Source organism: Haplochromis burtoni, unplaced genomic scaffold (assembly GCF_018398535.1).
Source record: "Haplochromis burtoni strain Fernald_Lab_line unplaced genomic scaffold, NCSU_Asbu1 Contig_191, whole genome shotgun sequence".
Classification (NCBI taxonomy): domain Eukaryota; kingdom Metazoa; phylum Chordata; class Actinopteri; order Cichliformes; family Cichlidae; genus Haplochromis; species Haplochromis burtoni.
Window position 1 is genome coordinate 797,659 of NW_024582552.1, and position 23,013 is coordinate 820,671.

Below are 23,013 nucleotides of genomic sequence, written 5' to 3' on the forward strand. Positions count from 1 at the left end.
TGTGTGTGTGTGTGTGTGTGTGTGTGTGTGTGTGTGTGTGTGTGTGTGTGTGTGTGTGTGTGTGTGTGTGTTTTAAACACATCTAGTTTGAGCTCAAATACTAAAAAAGGTCTCAAACGTCTTTTACAATATAGCTAAAAAAAAAAATTACACATCATGACTAACTTCACACTTCTCAAAATTATCACCACTTGTGGAAAACACAACATGATAAAGTCCAGAAAATGTGGCAACTGTGAAGGTTGGCTCATTAATCTGAGGCTTTTCTGAAATGTTTATGTCTTATTTCAGTATCATTTGCATAGTTTGGCCACTTCATATCAGCGGATGGCTCCTGGGAATCATTAATGAAGCAATATTCTGCCTTATCTATAATTTAGTAACAAGTGTCAAAAGTTTCCTTTATTTTTCTTATTTTTGTTTTTTACATTTCATTTGCAGGAAGCTTGGAGCAAACTCCATATTTGACTCTTTGAACAAAAATACAGCAACCTTGTTTTCTCTGCAGCCTTCAGGTTGCAGATGAAACGCACGACAGATTCTCTATTAATCGGTGGCAGCCACAGCAGAAGGCCTATTTGCCTTCTACCAACATTCACTCTGAGAAGCACCTTCCACACGAAGCTTCAAAAACGATGCCTGATCGCTGCTTATTATTGATTTTATTTCAAGAAAATGAGGTCACAATAATCGACAGCAGTCTTTCAAAATTCTAGGCCTAATCTGAGATGCTTTGGTCAAAATATATGTTTGCATAAAATTAATCCAAATATTTAAACTCATTTTTTAAAAGACCTGAAAGTCTCATCAAATGTTTCATTAAAATCTAATTTAAGACGCACTATTATCGCAATGTCGTTCTCTGGACGCGTGACGGGATAGAAAAGGACTAAATATTACATGTTGCTTAAACATGCCCTCACACCCCAGCCTCTCGTCTGTGAGAGGATGTAATGGCTTCTTTAGTTCTCCAACACGCAGTGACAAAGGGATGTCTACGCAAAGACCTCTAGTTAAATTATTCAGTATATGGTCAGGGTTCACGGCGATCAAGCCACGGGCGGTGTGTGAGGGAAGACGCGCGCGCGCGCACACACACACACACACACACACACACACACACACGCTGAATAAGTTATTTAACTAGACACAATGTTGTGTACTGGCTGTGTAAAAGATGCTAAACCAATCCCAAAAATACATCACTTGATTAGTTAAACAGCTCATCAGGTTTAGGAAAAGTCGTTGGGGCCGTTTTGGTTTCGTTCGCGTCACTAAAGAGCTTCAGAGGGGAAGCTGCAGGTGCATTGGACACATTTATCCCAGCAAACAATACACCGACAAAACTGTGTCGATCGGAGATTAATCAGCAAGAAGAAAAACACACATAATAATTAATTAAAAGAAAATGACACATGGATGTGATATTAAAAAAATCGATTTTCACAAAGTAAGGAGAATTGGGATTGATTTCAGATGAAGAGGGAATAAAAGAATTTTCACTTTTATTTCACAAAATAATACCAGCAGATCATACCTGGTGTTAGGTGTCTAATTCAAAACATGGAGAATACGCCCAAAATCCGCAAAACCCCGAGTATAAAAAAAAATTTAAGTCAGCGATGATCAAGAGTTTTTTATGAAGAAAGTGGCGCAAAAGCCAAAAGCCTATAGACGTTGCGATTACTGAGCCTTGGAAGTCGGAGTGGCATTTTTATTTTTTTAAGATAGAGAAAGAAACTTGTTAAATTAAAAACTAGGAGAAATAGCGAGGCACTTATCTGCAGAATGCAAGCAGCTGTTAAGTTAAAGATTCAAAATCTCAATCCTCAAAATGCAGGAGAAGCTGCGCGTAAAGGAGCAGCACTTGTCGTGGAAAAAAAATGTTTTACTGTCGGCGCGGAGAGTTTACACCGGCATATGAAGTATAAACCTAAAGGTTTGTGTTTTCCTGTGTCGACTTGGGGAGCGCTGGACTGCATGCACCGTGTGCCCAGATGCTGTCGAAGCGAACTGGAGCTCTCCTGCAGGACCGTCTGCCTCTGGCAGCTCTGATTGGCTGCCTGCACTGACAGCTCTGCACATGATTGCAGGAGGAGAAGCCCGACCCCCTTCACTCTTCTAAAGGAACCATTCATAAAGTACACAAATCCAGCTCAAAGCTGAGTGTGGACGAAAAGTGAGCGGGGGCACAGAGGAGAGAATAAGAGCAAGAAGAGATGAGTGGTCATACGCGGCGTTTTAGCCTTTAGCGTCTACAGTCCGGGAAACGGATGGTGACCTACAACCTGAATATGAATCTTCTTAGCTGTGCTGGAAGTGCTCATGTCTTGGACTGATATTTAGTAAGCTATTACGTTGCATCCCTATCCGTTTCCTCCTCCTCACACTGACGTCCATCCGCTGCAAAAGCAAGGAGAAAAAAAAAACTTTGATTACACATTTTTCCTGCACGGTGAGCGTTTGCCTCTGGCTTTACCGGTAAGCATTGGATCCGTCAAATTACTGCGACTCTCCGGTGTACAGCCCGGACCTCTGCCCGAACATGATTGCGACGCAGGCAAAGCTGGTTTACCAGCTTAACAAATATTACAACGACAGATGCCAAGCTCGCAAAGCGGCCATTGCGAAGACTATAAGGGAGGTTTGTAAAGTGGTGTCCGATGTCCTGAAAGAGGTGGAAGTGCAGGAACCCCGCTTCATCAGCTCCCTCAGTGAGATAGATGCGCGCTACGAGGGGATGGAGGTCATCTCCCCCAATGAGTTTGAGGTGGTGCTTTACCTTAACCAGATGGGGGTGTTCAACTTTGTGGATGACGGCTCCTTGCCCGGCTGCGCGGTGCTGAAGCTGAGCGATGGCCGCAAAAGGAGCATGTCGCTGTGGGTCGAGTTCATCACAGCCTCGGGCTACCTATCAGCCAGAAAGATCCGCTCAAGATTTCAGACTCTGGTGGCACAGGCCGTGGATAAATGCAGCTACCGTGACGTGGTAAAGATGGTCGCCGACACCAGCGAGGTCAAACTACGGATCAGGGAGAGGTACGTGGTGCAAATCACCCCCGCATTCAAGTGCACTGGGATTTGGCCTAGAAGTGCAGCTCAGTGGCCCATGCCCCACATCCCCTGGCCCGGCCCTAACAGGGTAGCAGAAGTGAAAGCCGAGGGCTTTAACCTGCTCTCCAAAGAGTGCTACTCGTTAACTGGGAAGCAGAGCTCCGCAGAGAGCGACGCCTGGGTCCTCCAGTTCAGCGAGGCCGAGAACAGGCTGCTAATGGGAGGCTGCAGGAAGAAGTGTCTGTCCATCCTCAAGACTCTGAGGGACCGTCACCTGGAGCTGCCGGGACAGCCCCTCAACAACTACCACATGAAGACCCTGCTGCTGTACGAGTGCGAGAAACACCCGAGAGAGACCGACTGGGACGAGTCTTGCCTCGGAGACCGACTCAATGGTATCCTGCTGCAACTCATATCCTGTCTGCAATGCCGCAGATGTCCCCACTACTTCTTGCCAAACTTGGACTTGTTTCAGGGAAAGCCTCACTCAGCCCTGGAGGTTGCTGCTAAGCAGACATGGAGACTAGCGAGGGAAATCCTCACCAACGCTAAAAGTTTGGACAAATTATAAACTGGTTGTCAAGACTGCAGCGAAGGACATTTTTGGGATAAAATTCAAAGACTATTCTTCAACCGAGTCTCCAAGAAATGTGAAAAGAAAATCAGCAAGAAAATAATGAAGCGAACAAACAAAACCCCCACTTTTGTTTAATAATAAATGGAGCAATTGGGCCCCTGCCGAGAGAAAGTGAAGGTACAGTTTCAAATAAATGTAATAAATTTTAGTTGTCTTCTTTAAATGTTTTCACAAAGTGAAGAAACTTTTATTTAAATATATGCACAAAAATCGTTAAGTGAAAGAAGAAAATGTAGCGTGCCAAGTTCATTTTTTTTCCATTATGTGACTTAAAGAAGAAATGTTAATAAAATGTTGCAAATTAAATTACAACTTGGCCTCATGTTTGGACGTCTTTGGACAGCTGAGATGGCAAATTTGCAAATCTGTTTCACTTTAGCTTTAAAAAAAATAAATAAAATAAAATCACAGGACAAAATGTAAGTTGATGAAACACATGCAGAAAAAAGATTAATATGATTTAGCAATTTATTTATTTTTTTATTTTTTATTTTTAAAAGGCCCATTTTAGGCCATAAGTTATTGTAAGCGTGCCAAGCTCAACGGGATTGGATTTTTTTGGATTGTTGTTTTTTAAATGAATGTAAATCCAGGCTCTGGTGTTAATGTGTAGGTCTGGGAGCATCTGTGCTCTGTTTGGACAGTGGTACAAGCACAGGGCCTACAGCAGAGTGAGAGAAAAAAAATCTAGTAATGAACTGATTTTACTATTTGAAACCATTACTGCCATATTTATGGCATTCTCCATGTTTTCATCCACATATTTCTGATATAAAACAACACCCAACTAAACGTGGATTTTATTAAAATAACGCTTAAATAAATATGATAATTTTACAGAGTCTTAGCCAACACTCACCATAAACTGACAACAAACAACCACCTGTAGGTCAGCACTCCTCTTACTGACCAATATTACTAAAACAAATTTAAATCATTTTTATTTTCAACTCAGAGCATAATTTAATGCAATTTCAACTTGTGTTTTTCTTATAGTGATGAAACAAATGCTGCACACTTACATGATACAATTGCTAGATTAGCTGTTATAACAATGTTCTACCAATAAAGATTATTTTTTAAATTAAACTTAAAAAACTTTCAGGGGAAAATAAAATGAGTTTCATAGAATCCAGAAACCACTGTAAAGAGAAAATAAAACACAGACGCAGTTGGAATCCAACCTTATGGTAACTTCAACCGCGTCTCCTCTTTAACAAATGTTTAGAAAAGCTTACAAATGGACTAAAAAAATTTTTTTTTATTAATTTTAAAACAAAGCAGACATAAAAACACACAAGCTTCTGTGTGACATTTAGATGCCAGCAGGGCCTATCGGAAATCCAAGCATATCTTCTGTAAGTGACCGTGAGAAACATGATCAATGGAGCTTGAGTCCCTTACCTTTGGATCGATGCTCTTGAAGCTGGGCTCCTCTTCATCCACCTCGAAGTAGAGCTCGGAGGCGGTGATGGACAGGGTGCCTTTTACCACCACAGCCGGAGCCACGAGCTGAGCGCTGGTGCTCATGTTTACTGGGCCTGGAGGACGGAGAGACACAGGCCGGTCACAAAACGAGAACGTCAAACTGGGGGACCACTGAGCGCTAATGCGAAGCTGTAAAAAGGAAAATCAAAAGAATCCAACCTGATGGAAAAGTTAAAAACAAACCAGGGATCTGGTTAATTCGTGAAAGTTAATCGTGGTAAACGGTAAAGATAACGTTAACGTCTGACCACTTTTAAAGCTGACTCACAATCGCGCAGTAACCAACTTCCACGGTATTACTTTTACAATAAAGCTGCCATGTTTTTAAAAAACAAAATGCTTCGGTTGTTTAAAATAATCAGCGTTTTATTGGCAAATTTAAGACAAAACCAACACACACGAAACAATAGAAGTTCACCAACACGTGTTTTTACTTTATGTAATAAAACGGTGTGGGGCAAAAAAGCCGAAAACACTCAAAAAAAATGACTGATTAAAAATACTACTTTGCGTCACAACTGTCAAAACTGACTGTTCATCAGGATCCATTGATCGGTGGCTTCTGGGAGAAGCTGTATTTCATCTCTCATCAATCTTAATTTATGCCAGTATGACAATGAGAGCCTGGCTCAGGGGAGCTGTGGGTGGAAGCTCTGCCCGGCTCTGCGCATATGAGCCATTGTATTTGCAGATGTGCGCCGCGGAGCTGCGGGCTTGATTTCCCCGAGCACCCTCGCGCTCTCGCACACGGATGGAATAAACAGATATGTATATAGTCATCCCTTTGCCTGTCGTGAACCCCGTGAGTACTGACATGTTATTCGTGGGTTGAAATAACATTTTTTGTTCCGTTCACTCAAAGACATTCAATTACACCTGGAGCAGACAGCTGCTTAAGAGCACAGCTAAACCTCTCCCGACAACTTCTACGCACTTCTCGCGGGATAAATCACACGATTAGACAGGATTCAGTGTTTAATCCCATTGTCATCCAGATGCATTATTTTTATAGCACTCTAAGCCCAATTACTGCAGCTTAGTCTGCTGAGCGCTGTCGCTGCGCATAATATGCGGATTACACGGCAATAGGCCTATTAAATTCAGATTATTTAAATAACAGACATTAAAAAAAAGGAGGTGGGGCAACATCGTGAACTGGAATCTCATTCTCATTCTGCAGCTGCAATAGCTGACCAGGCTCACATGGAGGGAATTTGAAGTTTTATCAAAAGGAAAAACTACCCTCCTTCAATCAGATAATACCTCATTTGAAAAGAGCTATCCTGGGGTAAGCTGCTACTGCCAGATAAAAAAAAATGTTTAGAGCTGCTGCTTGGGCCGGTGTGTGTGCCTGTGTGTGTACAGTATGTTTGTAAAGCAGACCTCCATTGGCAGAGGCAGGAAAGTTAAGATGCCATGGTGGCACTAGCACTCCAGTGTGCTATGAGAAAGTGATGTATGCTCATTAAAAAGCTGGTTTTCCTTTGTTTATAAAGGAGCTGTACACACAAATTACTCAAGTATGAATGTAAAAAGAAGCACAGCAATATAATAAAACACCAAGGTCATATTGGAAAATCACAGCCTGCTTCGGAAGATAAGGAAGACACTGTTTGGATTTGTTTCGTGTATAGATTCCTCGTATTCAATACAGTAAATCAGAGTTGCACATGTAGCAAAAACTCAAACTACAGTGCCGCCATTTCTTTATTTGGTCTGAACTGCAGGGGGGAAAATTACAACATAGACACAAACACAAGCAGGGAGGAGGGGGAATGACCGAGGAGCAGGTAAGGGAGGTGGCGAACACGAGCTGCTTCTTTACCTGTGACGTTCTCCAGGTCCTTGTCCTCTAGTGACGACAGAGTGTCATCATCTCCGTCGAGGGATGCCTCGCTCTCTGAGTTTTGATTTCCCAGAGCCTGGCTCCTGATGGACTGCTTGCCTTTGAGAATATCGTCCTCGGATGCTAGAGTGGGAAGCAGGAGGGGGAAAGAGCCATCTTATTTTGCATTTGAAGTAATTACAGCATAAAAGTCAAGGTTGTATTTCATACTGTAGATTGACACGACACGAATGCATCCGACTTTATTTTATGAGCCTTTAAGGACACAAAAGCTTTCACATCAAGTCGATTTAAAAAAAAGAAAAAAAAGAAAAAGAAATTGATGCACATTTTTAAAAAAGAAAAGAAAAGAAAAAACAGCTCTTATAAGCAATCCCTTTACACACAGTAAAAATAACAGTGGACTAGTCATTTGTATCCATTATCACACAGTGAAAATAAAAGTTTGTTTCTTTGTTAAAATCAATTAAAATCAATTGTCAACAGTCTTCTTCAAGATTCAACTCCAAGTAAAATCTTATATTTCATTTTCAGAACATAATTAATTTATGTTTTACAAAATGAAGAACAATCTGAGGCCTTTTAGTAAGATAAGGCAAGTTTTTTAATATGATCTGGATGTTATGTTTTTTGCTTTTTTTCACTGAAGTGAGCATATGGTGTGTTTACCCTAATGCAACTATTTGCATTTGAGTCTTTACCTCGATGCAGCGGTTCAGTGCAGCGCTCACGTGCACTGCATTTTCAGACAGTCACAGCTACGAACAACACGAGACAAAACCCAAATGCAAACACAACCCTAACTGGATTTTTCCCCCATTTACCATGAAGCATAACAAACACAACTTCACACTCAGGCTTTTCAGACACATTTAAACAAAAATGATGGTCACACACTTCCCGTTTTGATTTTAGCCGACACAACTTGAGATTCCAAATACATTATTTAAAAAGACAAAAAAATCTGCAAATCTGCAAACATTTACAGAGCCCTGTACTTCCCCAGCGGTGCATGGTAAAGATCCACAGACGCAAGTTCACAACACAAAGACTGGCTGGCAAGTCTTCTACATTTGTAAACATAGCTGGCAATACAGAGAGTGCTTTCACTGCTTCTGTGCACGACTTTGTGTTCTAATCCAGCACTCAGCTGCAAGTAACCACGTTCAGTCCGGCAAGTCGCTGAACGCATATCCAGGGGATTTTTTGTCATCACCACCTGGGATTGCGGTGGAGATCAATTGCACTTCCTAAAAATGCACAGCCGTGCCGTGTAGCCGTACACTTTGAAACCGCTAGACGAGCGCGGCTAAAAAATCTCTTGTCATGGAAAATATGCAGCTCACTGATATTTAGAATGGCCTTCCTGTAATTAAGCCTCCCTGGAGGATTCTTTAGTTAGCAGCACTGAAATTACTACCAGCTCCCCTAATACGTACCACATGCCATTGTATTCGCACCAAGCAAGTGGACAGGGGACTTGTCAGAGGAGCTTAAAAACAGAAATGTATTTGAACTTCTATGCATTGCATGCTCAGCAATTATCCTCCCCCTCATATTAAGACGGCACTAACACACAGTATCAAGCCATGAAAACCTCAAACAGCTTATAAATAGCTCTTTAGTCTATTCGCTGAAGTACATGCAACACAAATAACGACAACTCAGCATATTTGTGGGTGTGTGTGAGTCCATTAGGAGCTATTTTGGCTAAAGTTACATCACTTATCACCAGATACATAAAAGTGGACATAAGTGACAAGCTGTGTGCCAGCCTCCCAGCCTTCCTGTTCTTAAAGTAGGTAACTTTTTCTCTTTTTTGAATATGACGTGTGTGTGTGTGTGTGTGTGTGTGTGTGTGTGTGTGTGTGTGTGTGTGTGTGTGTGTGTGTGTGTGTGTGTGAGAATTATGTGGAGCATACAAACTCATGAAACGGAACTTCAGCTTTAGTGTACAAACATTCAGCCTGGAATTTAACCCACAGAGAGTGTGTGTGTGTGTGTGTGTGTGTGTGTGTGTGAGTGTGAGTGTGAGAGAGAGTGACAACAATATGAAATTAACTAAAATGAACTACAACTGTTCTAATACTTATGAAACAACTTCTCCACCCCCCCCCCCCCACTTTTTTCTTTTTTAAGAACTTTTAGAAAAAGAAAAAAAGAAAAGGGAATTTAAAAAAAAAAAAGGAAAAGAAAAGGAATTAAAATAACACAACTTTAGCTTTAACATCACGGCTTTTACCATCTTGTTAATCACTGTAATGCTTTTAAATTGTGCCGTGATTACAAGCTATGCGTGGAGCGGGAGTGCCACATTAAGAAAAAAATCCACGGCACTTCAACCTCATCACTCATCACGCAGGGAGCAGAAATGTACATAAATCCCAACTGGTTACACTCTTTCCAGGACCCCTTTTCCCTCACTGAGAGGTTCAACTACCTGCTTATACAACACAAGGCATGCATGGTCGCGGCAATTAAATTGTCAGAATTAACAAATTTGTTTTTAACGGGAGCGTAGCCAGGAGTGTGGTCATGAGGCGAGTATTGATTACCAGAACAGAGACATTAGTCTTCAGGTATTTACTCTGCCACCTCTGGTACACGGGCCCGGGACCAGACCAAATCAATCCCTAGAAAAGATGGTTCTTTCCAGCTGTAAATACATAACAGCCTACTCAAGCCCTACTGGCAGCCACACACTCTCCTGTGGAAATCATCTTGGCACTGTATGAATGATAACAGTTGTCTATATCTTTAACACAGAAATGCTTTTTTTTTTGCACATATTTCCCCAATCTTAAGAGCAAAGCATGATTAATGGAAAATAAAATGCTTTTAGAATATATCAACAAGTAAAAACTGCATTTTTCCCCCTCTTTGCTTCCAATTTTCTGATTATGTGAGAGATGTGAAAAGCACTGCCACAGGTAGCTAGCAAATGAGGGTAAATTCAGGCTTGATCTTATGCTAAATATTTTCTTAGGGAGCGAGACTGCATTTTCCCTTCTGCATCTGATGAATATAATTACAGCCAGATATGACCTTTGTGCTCTGTTTGAAAACTCAGCCCTGCATTCTCATCCCGAGCTGCACTTCCGTAACAAATGTCGGGTCGACTAAAACAAGACAAAAGGTTACATCAGAAAATGTATGCCGTCAGGCTTCACTGTCAAAGAGTTATTTTAATGATATATTCCCATAGTTTATCCAGGTAGTATACTCTCAGGAGGCAGCGCAGTCTTTCCAAAACTGGCCGCTGGCTATTTTTACACAGGCTTGACTTTGAAACTAAATATTGTTTGCAGGAATTTGTCTTCTTCCACCAGTGATGGATGTATAGAGCACATGAGCTGAAATTATTTTAGATATAGCAGAATACCAGACCGAATACCTGAATAACCAAAACATAAGGAACTCCTTCCGTGTGAATGTCTTTTACTCTACTAAAAAATGTTTTTTAAAAAGGCAACGATAGAGCATGAGTATGTCTGTTCTCTGCCGTTACTTAGCTGGAAAACACTGAGGAATTCAAACAGAAAGTAAAAATGTGGAGCATTGCTGCAGAGGAACAGCAACCAGCTGGACTCTGGCCTCGTTCCCCAGCTGCCTCCACACTGCAGCCATTACTGCAGAGCAGAGGTCTCCCAGGATCCGGGGTTCCCAAACATTTATTGCTTTTAGATCGTATTCTTATTGAATCCTGTCACACCTGCCATTTGTCTTTAAGAATGATAACGCATTTAAAGGGTAGTTTTGCAGGTGACACACTGAGGACATTTTTGGCTCGGAAATGTCGATCTTTCTGTTTTTTTATTTTATTTTTTTTAGGAGAAGGCAATTGATTGTGCTGGTTAATCTTGATGTAAACGCCAAGGGTGAGCTGGATACTTGCAAAAAATGAAGGATTATATGCACTTTTTCCTGCAGGAATGTGTGACTTAGACTCTGCTGTTAGCTGATAACTAATCTTGTAATCAGACAAAGATGGGGGGGGGGGGGGTCTACATTATAGTGGTAAAGGAAAAAAGAAGTCAGTGTTGTTGGTGTTCACTGTCAGAACTGATTATCCCAGACCATGTAAAATTATCAGTAACTGAGGCCTTTCTTCAACTCCAATTTGCGTTTTTGCTAGCATTCTAATAAACTTGAAGGACCGGCACAATGTTTACTGTTAAATAATATTAGACATGACTTACACATATTAGTGACAAATTAATAGCAAAGGCTAAAGTCTTAGCACAGGAGGTTCTATTATGTTTGGGGGGGTTTTGCTGGCATTGCTGGGGTCTGTGTTCTCCTTTAGTGGGTTGAGTGATTGGACACAAAGTTGTTCTGACCGATCATCTTCATCCTGTGATCAAACACTTCTATCTTAATGGGTGTGGCTTCTTTTAAGGCTAGCAAAAAAAAACAAAAACAAAAAAAAAACACACCAAAAACAAACAAGGACCTAATGGATGGTTTGATTAATATGAAAAATTATATACATTTAATTTCAACTCTAAAAATCTACCTGAAATGAAAAGTTCAAATCCGACAGTGATCCTTCATTCGAAAGGTGAAAAAAAGAAAATATGAGGCTGAGTGAATGTTACTTACCACTTATATCAGCCACTGTTATGCAGCCAAGAAAAAAAAAGAATAAATAAAATTCAATACGTCATGTTATCCACAACATCTCAGTTAAACATGTTCTGAATAAAGCAAGCCAATACGAAGGCGGTAGTTCGGTTTTGCATAATGGGTGGCTGTGTATGAAATTACCTGTGTGTGAAATTCAAATGTGGGTGTTTTTTTTCTCCTCTGTTTTGTGGTACAATAAATCGTTTATTGCAGTGTGAGGACTAATTTTTATTGCCTTGTACCTGGTGCTACCACCAAAATGAGTAAGAAAGGCTGTGCAATGAACAGGCGGGGGGCGGGGGGGGGCACAAAAACCTGGTGGATGAGACTGACCATGTTCAGCCACAGCTTTGAGCGTAGCTTCTGAGTGACTGGATCCAAAGGGGTTCCTGACGCAGCGACGTCGCCGTCTTAAATCGTCCTCCCAGTAGTCTAGGCGCCAGAAGTCCCTCGGCCTGCTGCAACGAGACAGAGGTAGCACATGTGTTAGCAATTACCAGCCAGCATGGTATAGCAGCCCAGCATTAGCACTTGGTCCGAGCAAGCATACATAAAGCCAGCATTGTGTTTGGAGGGCTCCCCCCCACCAAACTCTTAGAATTTGTCTTTAAAAACATTCACTTACACACAAGCTGAAATCCCACATCATTGTATCCCTGCCCCTGACAATGAGGCTCTCCATCCCAGAAGCAAAGGTGCTCTCTTTTTTTAGTTTTATCCCACTCTTTTGATTCGCTCTTTGGGAAGAGGAGCTGAGTAAGTGTGCGCCATCACAGTTCAAAGAGTAAACGTTTTGCACACACTGTTGTGGCACGCACTTTCATTCCAGGCTCATCCCAAGCCCAGCAGGACACCTCTTGTCAGAGTTATAGCTAGCATGATACGGAAAGGCCATTACAAACACTAGGATGGTTAGCATTACCAATATTAATCAATGTCTATGAGTTCAATATTTGTCCCCGAAGTACATCATCCTTTACCAGAACTGATCAGTAATTATTCTGCTCTCAAGGAAAGGAAAGTGTTAACTTTTAATGAGGACGGTGACGCAGGCTATATAAGAACTTCTATTTTTATTATTTAAAATATTAGTAAAATCAAGAGACTGAAGGCACAACAAAGCGTCGCAGCAGTCGTTTTGTTCCGTTTAGGTGCTTTTATTTCTTTTCTTTTTATTAGGAAATCAGTTCCTTTGGTAATTAGGCAGCAAGAAAAACTGTAACTGTTTAAATGTAATGATGAAAAACTCAGACTGGAGGAAAAAATAACATGTTCTTGGCTATTTAGTGAGACTAAATCCTAGCTGACTCAAGTCAAATAGTCCTTTTTCTTGAACTAAATGTTTCAAAGGGGAAAAATTAGGAAGTATAGAAATTCTCATCTGGCATTAGGCTGATGTCACTGAACTGAGTTTAGAGAGCTGCTTCGCCGTTAGTGAGGTAATGTAAATGTTTTCTCTGGTGTGTGAAAAATACGTCTTATTAATCAGCAGAATCCATCCGCTCTCATTACATTTACATGTTACATCTTTGACTATGTTGATCCTAGAAGCCAGTAAAACCAAGTCTACTTTAAGTCATCAGTGATGACAAAAAGCAATCCTTAAACATTACGAAGTAAAAATTTATAAAAACCTTTTGCTCATAAGAGGCTGAAGTGAATTGTGCGAAGGTTAAAGTTGTAGGAAGACACGGTTTATGGTTTCAGTGGCATTGGCTACGACGGGAGAACCCCAGCATGCTTTATGCGATCTACTACTGAACGCCGCTCCGGCCGGGAGCTCCTCACAAATCTTCAGTCCAACACCAATGATCACACAGGGGCCTCTAAAAGGGAAAAGAGCTATACGCAAGAAAATAAATACAATTTCCAAGCAGGTCCTTTAAAACCCTGCACGCCCTAGCTAATGAAAACCACTGATTATTTGATTTATCTAGATTTTTTTTAAAAAGGGGAGGAAAAAAATCAGTCTCAAACGACTGACAAGTGGACAGTGGCAGCTGTTCGGCATATATTTATAGTAGAGTAGATAGAAATAATGCATGAAAATGTTTAGCCATGAAACCAAAAACTGGAGAAAATGAATATTGATGTTGTATATTCAGAGCTGTGAATTGAAAGCGAGCGTGTGTGTGCTGAATGCAAGCTAGACCGACGCTGGGGACAGAGATCTGTGCAGGACCAGATTTCTCAGTGGTGACAAAGCCTGTGCTCTATGTTTGCATGTGATAGCCCCCGCACGCAAATGGCCACTTCATCATCCCGCCTGCAATTTCATTCATCTATGGAAATAATTATCAAGGTTGTGCAAGCGCCTCTGAATCGGGATGGGCTCGTCTCTCATCTCATGGAAGGTGGGGATCTGTCCAGTTCACACAATACACATTAATCCATCAGGAGGGGGAACCACTGCCTGGAGTAATTAGTTACGGCATGGAGCGGACTGCGTTTGCCACTCATATTCATCCAGGGCAGAGGCGACAGTGGAAGCCCTAATGATAGGCTGCTAGAAGAGGTGGACGTACGATGAAAGATACCTCGTCATCAATCCCCAATACGAGCGCCGCTATAACAAGAATGGAGATGTACAGCACTATGCAATCCCCCCCCAACACAAGCCGAGTGTGTTTCCACAAAGATAATAAATTATTCAGGGCTCATCCATCCTCCTCTGGTATCCTTGGCAGAATTTACTGAAGCACCATTCTTCAAAATAACAACAATTAAAATAACAAAAGGGCCCACGTTGTGCTGTGGCTCGCGCCAACCACTTGTGTAATTAGTAATTAGTTCGGTCATAAAAAGGTGTCTGGAAGGCCCGCTCGTTAAGCCGGAAGTGAGCGCCGGCAGCTGATCAAAGTGGGGGAGAATCAGAGGCCGTCTGCGTGCATGATTACAAGTATGAGCAGTACTTTCATGCTGTATACACCAGTGCTTTCAAGCCGTACATGGGGCTGTGTGTTTGTGCGTTATGGAGGAAACGTTGAGCCATGCTAAGCTTTTCTAATGTGGACCACATTGGCTACTGCACAAGAATTTTATGTGAGGCTGTAAATTCTATTTACCTTCTTTTCTTTCTTTTTTCCTTTTTTTAAAAACATCTTTGGATGGAAGTTTACCAACACACAGAACAAATGGCGGAGTGCAAGTTTCTCCTTTTGTGTAGCCCCGATTTTTCTCTCTAATCTGTAAACAGAACAGCTACCCCTCCAATTTAATCAACTCAACACAAACCATCAACGCCACTGCGAGGAAATATTTTACTAGTTGGGCTCTTTAAGATTTCAGTTGTGCTACTAAATTCTCCATTTACATCAAAACAAAGGACGAGTCCAAGTAGATCTGGCACAGTTAGGTGACATAATAAATAAATGCTTTAATTGTGAGACGTATTCAGTCAGTGTGAAGCGGTTGCATCAGGATTAATGAAATGCTTATTTGTGGGGGGGAAGTTTAGAAACGTGGAGGGCTAAGTGAATTATATTACCTCTTCTACTATTAACTGTTCCCATGTATACACACACAAGTGGCGTCTACCCAAATAAAAATCAAGAATCAAAGTTATTTAAGGATCTCGATATGATGGCTGTTGAGTGAAATTACAATATTTAAACATGTTTTGAAAGAGTTTGTCCATAAAAGGTCTATAACACTTATTCCCAGCTCAAATATTGTGATTTCAACCAAATACAAAGTGTTTTTTTCCCTTTTTATACATAACCTAACCCTTTAAGTCTGGATATCTGTTGTTTACTTTGTTTTATTGACTATTACACATGCATGCTTCACTAACCCATAATCCCCTTAGTGAGTAGGCAGAGTTTAATTAGGCAACATACAGTAACACACACACACACACACACACACATATATATTTATATTTTTATACTGTTTATTTATTAGAAATTCTCTTCTTAAAAATTTTGCCCATAGAAAAAAAGTTTAATAAGATGTGCTGACACTTTCTGAATAGGACTGCATATGACTTTATGATCCTTTTGATTTTATTGTACCAAAATCAAAATAAAGATTTAGATTTAGAATAATGCCCTCTCTATTAATAATCATAAACTACTGATATTTCTGGGTTTCTAAGTACCTATTTACTATTAATAAATGTGGCATTTAAACATGTTAATAGATTCTGTCTGCGAGTCCTTAAAGTCTGATAGTACAGTTAGCTCTGTGCCAGCATTCAGGATTTAAAGACCAGGAGAAATGAGGACTATTTTGGGGCTTTTTTGGGCTGCTATTTTCAGTTTTTGTTGTTGTTTTTTATTTTATTTTAAAATATCAAAATAAAAAAAAAATAATAATAATAATCATCCAACTGCCTTCTTGACGCTATTATGTTTTGCTTGATTTTAGCATTTTCTACATTTTAGGGGTGTACATGAAGAAAGAGGCAGGAGAAATCTAGGTTCGCACAGGTTTCTATTAAAAACGGTATGTAAATGATAAAATGACCTTTACCACAGCGAGCGTGACACGCAGAGTGAATCTACTTTCATATATCACCACAAGCGACTGCACTTTGCCACAAACAGTCATTCATAACCTTTCTGCTAAATTCATTTGGATACAGTCAATGAGACCTGCATATGCACCGGAGATTTTCCTCCCTTGCTTATTTTATATTAATGCCAGTTCCTATTGGCAGCCCTCAAATTGCTCAAACATTGCTGCTATCCCCAAGATCATTTTGCTTTGATTTGCATAAACCATGTGTTTAGAAGAAACGGGAGAGAGCGAAGAAGATTGAGGATTTGTCATGTTGAGGACTGGTTGCTGGAGGACTGGCTCTTTGTCAAACGGTGGCAGCGATCGCCTCGACGGGCTCTTCAGACTCAAATTAAAATGAAACAGGGCCAAATACCTTCCCGCTGAAATTGTTTGGCATGATTAAGTCTTGCCGGAGTGATTTTCTACATGTGCATCAATGCCTATCCTTCCCGCTACAATGAGGTGTACAGGACACCATCTACATATGTGGATGTTAATTTACCTCTGCTAATGTTGTTTACACCAGAGGTGATACCAGGGTCACAGACACGACGACATTTCCATCTCATCCCCTTAAATGACAGTGCACATGTAATCTTGCCTATCCTTACTATTAATCACAGTATAAAGTCATTTAATTTGTCTTTTTTTAATATAAGCTTAACCCAACATTACACGAGGGCCGTAATGAGAAAATTATTAAAACGTATCTAATTAAAGAATATTAATATGTTTAGAGAGGGGGAAAAAAAGAGGTAAAAGCCTTCAGTGCGGGTGAATTCCTTACCTAACATCTATGAAAAGTCCCTGTATGTTCACTTGCTTTGCTTTTATCACCCTAGGGTTCACTCCCTAACACACCAGAGCGCTCAAGCTCTCATTACTGGCACAACGTAAGCCGCTACCACTCCTTCCAATTAACTCCAATTCATCCAAGAGCTTTCAAAAAGTGATCTGATAAAAGAGAGCATGATATTGCATCTCTGCAACATCACCAGCTTGTGAGGATCAAAGCACTCCCATGGGTGGATGGCAAAAGGCTGCAGACTCCCCACAATGCAGTGCAGCCAAATGAAATAATGCAAATCAAGCCCTAATTACCATCAGCTTACTGTGAGGCTTCCAATTAGCAGCAATTACACTCAGAGTAAATTCACCAACAAAGGCTAGATGATTACACACTAATTATATCAGATTTCATGGGACGTAAAAGGAAAAGTGCTGGATTAGTAAAGCGGTAAATATTGACCAAAGACAGGATCGTTTACCGTGCTGTGAAAACATTTAAAGGAAACCCGTCCAGCTTCTGCTCCCAGCTTCAGCTCCTTTTTTTTTTTTGCTGATAAGTATCATCTAAATATCAAATACATACTAAATAGCATCCGCAGACTTCCACTGTGACAGCAATGAAGTGGTACCATCTGTATTTTTGATGAAGAGTCACATTTTTCCTGCCATTTTGACAACATGCATTTAAGGCCATTTATCATCAGTACTGCTAGGTAATGAGGGCATCCACTGGACCGGAGTTGCATAATTCTGCCATTACTGTCCCATTGTAATAATCTTCTGACCTCTAGCTTTCAGAGCTGATCTTGAATGCTGTGACAAATCTGAACACGTACCCACATTTCTAACACACGCTCCCCCAAAGAAAAACATAGGGGAGAAGCTCAAGGTCAGCTGAGATAGGAAGTCTGAGGAAAAGGGCTTTCCCCCCCCCAAAGGAGTCTGAAGGTCCCCATTCATAACACAAACTTGGGGTCATGTTTAACCTCGCACCTTGAACGACAAAACTAACTCAGGAGCCTGACATTAAAATAAAAAGCAGAGGACATTGGTGAAATATCAGTTTTAAAACTTTTCCTTTTAAAGCAACAAAACAAGGCAGGTGATTTCAAATTCTACGGGACAAAAAAGGAAAATTCTAAAATAATACATCAGTTTATTACGTTTAAATTACACCAATTTACAAACAATCTTTTGGGAAACTTAGTAGCACATGTTCTCCTCTCTTTTCCACTCTATGTAGACAGTAAGTCTATTATGCTTTTTCCTTCAGTGCCCCAAAGAACCACTACAACACTCGACAACCTCATGTAGGCTGTCGCCTATTCACGAGCACCTCCTCCTCTCTCTCCATCATATGGCTTCGTGCATTACACCACTGATAATCCAGAGTGTGTGCATGTGTGTGTCAAGTGCAGCAGTAACTATAATGACCCTGTTAGTTATCTCGATTTGGAGAAGGAAAAAAAAATGCAATTAACATCAGCACGTGCACACAAAAATTTCCCCTTTACAAATACATATTTTATCATTTTTATCATATTGCAAAATAACAATTTATGGAAGAATTACAGTTTTAAATTAGATTATACAGGTTTATCAAAGTGGACTGAAGTGTTTGAGCCTGAATATGCTTCAGTAATAAGAAGTCACTGAAGATACGGTTAGAGTCTTTTTATTTTTTAACCACTGTTTTAAAAATTCAGCCCATTAATATTAGTATCAGCATTAATAACTAGTATTAACTCTAAACGTCGCCGAGCTTACCCGTCAAACTTATCCGGATTGAACTTGAACTCAGACACAGGGGCTGTGAAGTAAATCTACAAGTAAAGGCAATCCTTCGTCTTCACAATACTACCCTTTCTATAGGAGGGAACCTTGTTGTTTTATGTGTCGTTTTCTTCTCCTATAGCTGCACGACAAAGTGCTGGATTCTAAAGATAAAGGCAATTTTTTTTGGATGGGGGGGGGGGAAATGTTGAAAGTAGCAAAATAAATGACCTGCTGGTCCCATGGTGTAATTACAGTGGCTGGAAGCATACCAATCTATCAAGAGGAAGAAGGGGGGCTGACACGCTGCAAAGGGGTTAGTCAAAGGAGATAGCCTTTGACTAACTACTGGCCCCGGAACAATCGATACTCTGCAGATATTGCATCCAGGGAGAAAGGAGGGGAAAAGCCCTAAAAACTTCCCAAATGGCTTTTCATTCAGATATTGATCAGCACCCTTTTATCGTGACCTTGCTCCACCAAGGCCATATACTTTCTTAAGGTATATGAAACTCATAAATCTGATAGTTGCTACTGAATCCTGCCTGGCTGTGAGCAGCGAGGCAGGAAGCTAGGGGTGGTGTAATTGTTCTTTCTGGTATCGTGACCTTCTTTCATACTTCCAACTGGCAGTCCCGAACATTTCTAAGATACCGGGAAGTTAGAGAAAAACAAGGACTTGAAGATAAAGTGATAAAGTGATGAAATTAGAGCGTGACATTGTGTCTGATGTCTGTGTATTTTATTGCAGAAATAGCTACTAAAGTTAGCATGCTAATTACCTTGCCTCGAGCAGTCTGATCTTATGATGCGACCAGAGTGGGTGACTGTAGCAGGCAGAGAAGCAGCAATGCTGCGCTGATAAACTGTATATAAAAGATGGGTCTGAAAAGTGAAATAAATATGGAAGTGCCTTAAACGTGAATACTTTTTCATGGCTAGAAAGGGGAGAGTTCAAAAGCTAGATTCAAGCAGTAAATATTACTTGGCTTTAAAGCGTCACTGGAAAAAAAAGTGATGTTCATTGTTTAAATAAATACCTAATCCCCATTTGAGTTGAACCACAGATAAAGCATGCTTTACTGTGTGACTGAAGAGCTGATATCCTATACGGATCCTGGATGTGGCGAGCAAGATCTTCCCCCAAATTTTTCACATTAGTTTCAAAATAAAAGGAAGGAAACTGTGAAAAGGCTCCGATTCAGGCTTTGCAAACCAACACGTGACACCACAATGGCTACTTCCATCTTTTACATACAGCCTGTAGCAGAAATGCCTCTGGTGATGCTTCCCACTGCTGGAAATGCCTTGAAGTTTGAACTTGCAGCCTGCCTTTTATTATGTAGCCAACTGTATTTTTTTTCTAAGTTAGCCATTTGTGATAGGCCATGAAGGACATGTTTATTGCTTTTTTTTTTTTTTAGCATTCATGGGCTGCACTGCGATTGTATTACCCACACACAACTTCAAGTGAGGTGCAAAGTCAATTGGTGTGTACAGGTGTACCTCTTATTCTCTCTCACCTGCACATTAAATGACATGCTAAGGAAAGCTGTGTCATAGGTGCATATACAGTATGCGGCCAGCTCAGACACGATGCGTAACCGCTACACTACATTTTTTAAAAAATAAATAAAACAATAATAATAAAAATAATTTAAAGGATAATGATTAAAAATACCCATTTCGACCTAACCAATATCCTATTGTTGTCATTTTAAGTGATCTAAGTGTAGTTTTTTGAGCCTCGGTCTATACCGCCTCACTTAACCATGGTAACATATGGACATCATCAGCTGTTAATATGTTTCACCATGACATGTTGTTACTATTCCTTACAGGCCCAGCCACTGTAGTGTATATACAGTTGAGGTAAATGTTATCATTAAGGCTATATTCTAATTCATATCTATGAGCCAGACTGCATGGTAGGGCCTTCGTGGCACGTTATTTTATGTAACTGATGGAACGCATGTCTGTCAAACTTGAACAGCTTCCCCAGAGATTTAAGGAACATCCTTTTTGTCCAAGTGCCAGACGCACGTCGCAGTCAGTGATTAATGAATTGGAGGTTTTTATGTTAAACCCGTTTAAGGACTTGGGTGCTGGAGACCGTCTGTGCGCTACAGAGCGTCTCGTTTACAGAGATGAACATAGCTGAAGGCAGCCTTGTATTGCTTCGCGTAGTATGTTTATGCTATATGTTTATGGCTGTATGAAGGCAGATGGATGATCACAACTCGAGCTCCAACTAATTGGTTTTGAAGGAGTCAGGACCTGGACTAAAGGAAACAACTGTCTCTGCCTCAGACGACATGGAAGCTACGCACCGCTACAGCTGCCAAAGCTCAGTACATTGGGTCATGTTTGTGTTTAGACTCCCGAGTATTTATAAGCAAACCAAAAGGCCATTAGCAGTTAAAAATTAGTAGCTAATTCTACACAAGGAAACGGTTTTTCCCTATATAAATCAACGCAGTCGTATTTTAGGGCTTATCCCATTTTAAATGAAATGTTAAAGCCAACCCGTTTTGGCTTTTAAAACTGAAACTAAATGATTTAATAATAAATTTGGATTGCAAAAAGTAATCCAACTGGAAATAGTTTTTTTTTTTTTTTTTTTTTTTAAAAATCACTCATTAAAGAATGATCCGTTTATTCTTTATCCAAACAAAAAGCAAATCGGGGTGTCTGATAGAGACACAGCTATGTACTCTCTCAACATTTAACATTCAGATTTGCAAAATCGATCATCTAAATGGCTCTGTGAAAGGATGGAAGGATGGTGTAGAGAGATGCCACCATCTTGTCTTTGTCTCCATCTAAACTTTTGATCCTCCTGTAACAGATCTCTCTCTCTCTCTCCAGTGCTTTGTTTCATCCTTCTCCTCATCTCGCTCTCTCTCCCCGTCTTCCTGCCCCTCTCGTGTCACGCATTTCCGAGAGTCAGTGTATTCTAAACTGTTATGCTCTTGTTTCCTATGGTTATAATCTCCAATGACATGCCAGAGTCCCATTTCCTTTTTCAGCCCTGCATCCACAGTACCAGTGCAGCCTTAATGTACAGTGTGTCCATAAAGCGAGCACGCAACGCAGTGCAGACACTGTGCAGACCTCAGCTTTAACACATGCATTACATTCAGTATTATGTATCATAATTGTGATTTAAGTCTGGAATGAAAGCGTACGAGTGGAGATTAATCTGGCTGCCGCAGCTTCTCATGCGGTCGTTTACTGAAATAAACAAATAAATAAAATGTGAACGTGAACGTTCTCACCGTAGTAACAGTAACTATGTTTCATAAGAATTTATTGTAATTCAGAGATTTGTATTCGGCATCTTATTTCAGTGCTTCTCAAGTAGACACTGCCAAAACAAACAAACAAACAAAAAACACTGGTTATTCTGATTTCTCAGTTTTCCATTCTGACAACGTGACAAAAAGCATTCATCACGTGTGGTGATTTTTGATTGGGCTACAGGAAATTTTGACCATCATCTGTGCTCAGAAAGTTAGTTAATTCAATCTAAAACTAGTTCGATCTCATTAAATTTAAAAAACAAGCAGCAGAGGTTTGTGGTCGTGCGTGAATGAAGGAGGACAACTAAATACTGTGCCTGTGCTCAAACAGCATTAACATAAGACACAATACTACTGCCCATACCGTAACAGCTGAAGCAAAGCAAAACTGGAATAAATCCAATCATTTAACAACTGAAGTGGTATGCCAGTGTCTCCACGGCATTTTGTGCGTCTCATGTCATGATGTATCACTGCCTAAAAAGGAGGGAAAAAAGCTTTTCTGGGAATGTTAAGCTCCGGCCTCTTTCCCCTCAACAGTGCACTGGTGAAATGACGTAGCACAAGATAAAATAGTAATGCTAATATCAATAGTTTGTCCATTACAGGTCAGCTAACTGTCCACTGGAACAGTTACAAAGCTGTTGGTTTTCGATCTCACAAGGCCGATCAATACGGGGGCATACTGTTTCAATTTTGCCGGCATTGATTTTCTCTATAACACTCCAACCCTAAAGCATTCATCTTTCTGAAGGAAGGAAGATTTGATTTACTGAAGAAAAATTGGAGTGCACATCACAAAGATTTTTTGCCGGGCGGGAGTGTGACATGCCAAAAGATGGATGTCCCTTGGCTGGGAAGCCTCTAGCCTAAGGGCGTCCATTAGAGCAGCGGTGCTGCAGAAAATGAGCTGCTTATATGAGGAAGGAGGAGCAGAGGGAGAGGAGTCGGTGCTCAAGGTGTGTGTGTGTGTGTGTGTGTGTGTGTGTGTGTGT

General features: G+C 40.6%; 2 protein-coding genes across 5 annotated transcripts in view; one reads left to right on the forward strand and one right to left on the reverse strand.

Moving 5' to 3' along the window:
• Positions 1-23,013, reverse strand: part of lrba (LPS responsive beige-like anchor protein) — a 173,092-nt gene that overhangs the window by 61,462 nt on the left and 88,617 nt on the right. For 3 of the 4 annotated variants that reach the window (XM_042225997.1, XM_005935051.2, XM_014337701.2), the window contains exons 37-39: positions 11,985-12,109; positions 7,005-7,148; positions 5,096-5,232 (exon numbers count right to left, since the gene is read on the reverse strand). In XM_042225997.1, coding sequence (XP_042081931.1) covers positions 5,096-5,232; positions 7,005-7,148; positions 11,985-12,109 — 406 coding nt within the window. Of the gene's footprint in view, positions 1-5,095; positions 5,233-7,004; positions 7,149-11,627; positions 11,643-11,984; positions 12,110-23,013 lie in introns of all 4 variants that reach the window. The other variant, XM_014337700.2, reaches the window with a different exon arrangement.
• Positions 2,154-3,903, forward strand: mab21l2 (mab-21-like 2). The gene has a single exon (XM_005935049.3). It carries the CDS (start codon positions 2,546-2,548, stop codon positions 3,623-3,625), a length of 1,080 nt encoding a protein of 359 aa, XP_005935111.1. The 5' UTR covers positions 2,154-2,545; the 3' UTR covers positions 3,626-3,903.

Excerpts from the sequence above, each read along its gene's own strand:
- mab21l2 (XM_005935049.3), top strand. The coding sequence starts at position 2,546 with ATGATTGCGACGCAGGCAAAGCTGGTTTACCAGCTTAACAAATATTAC.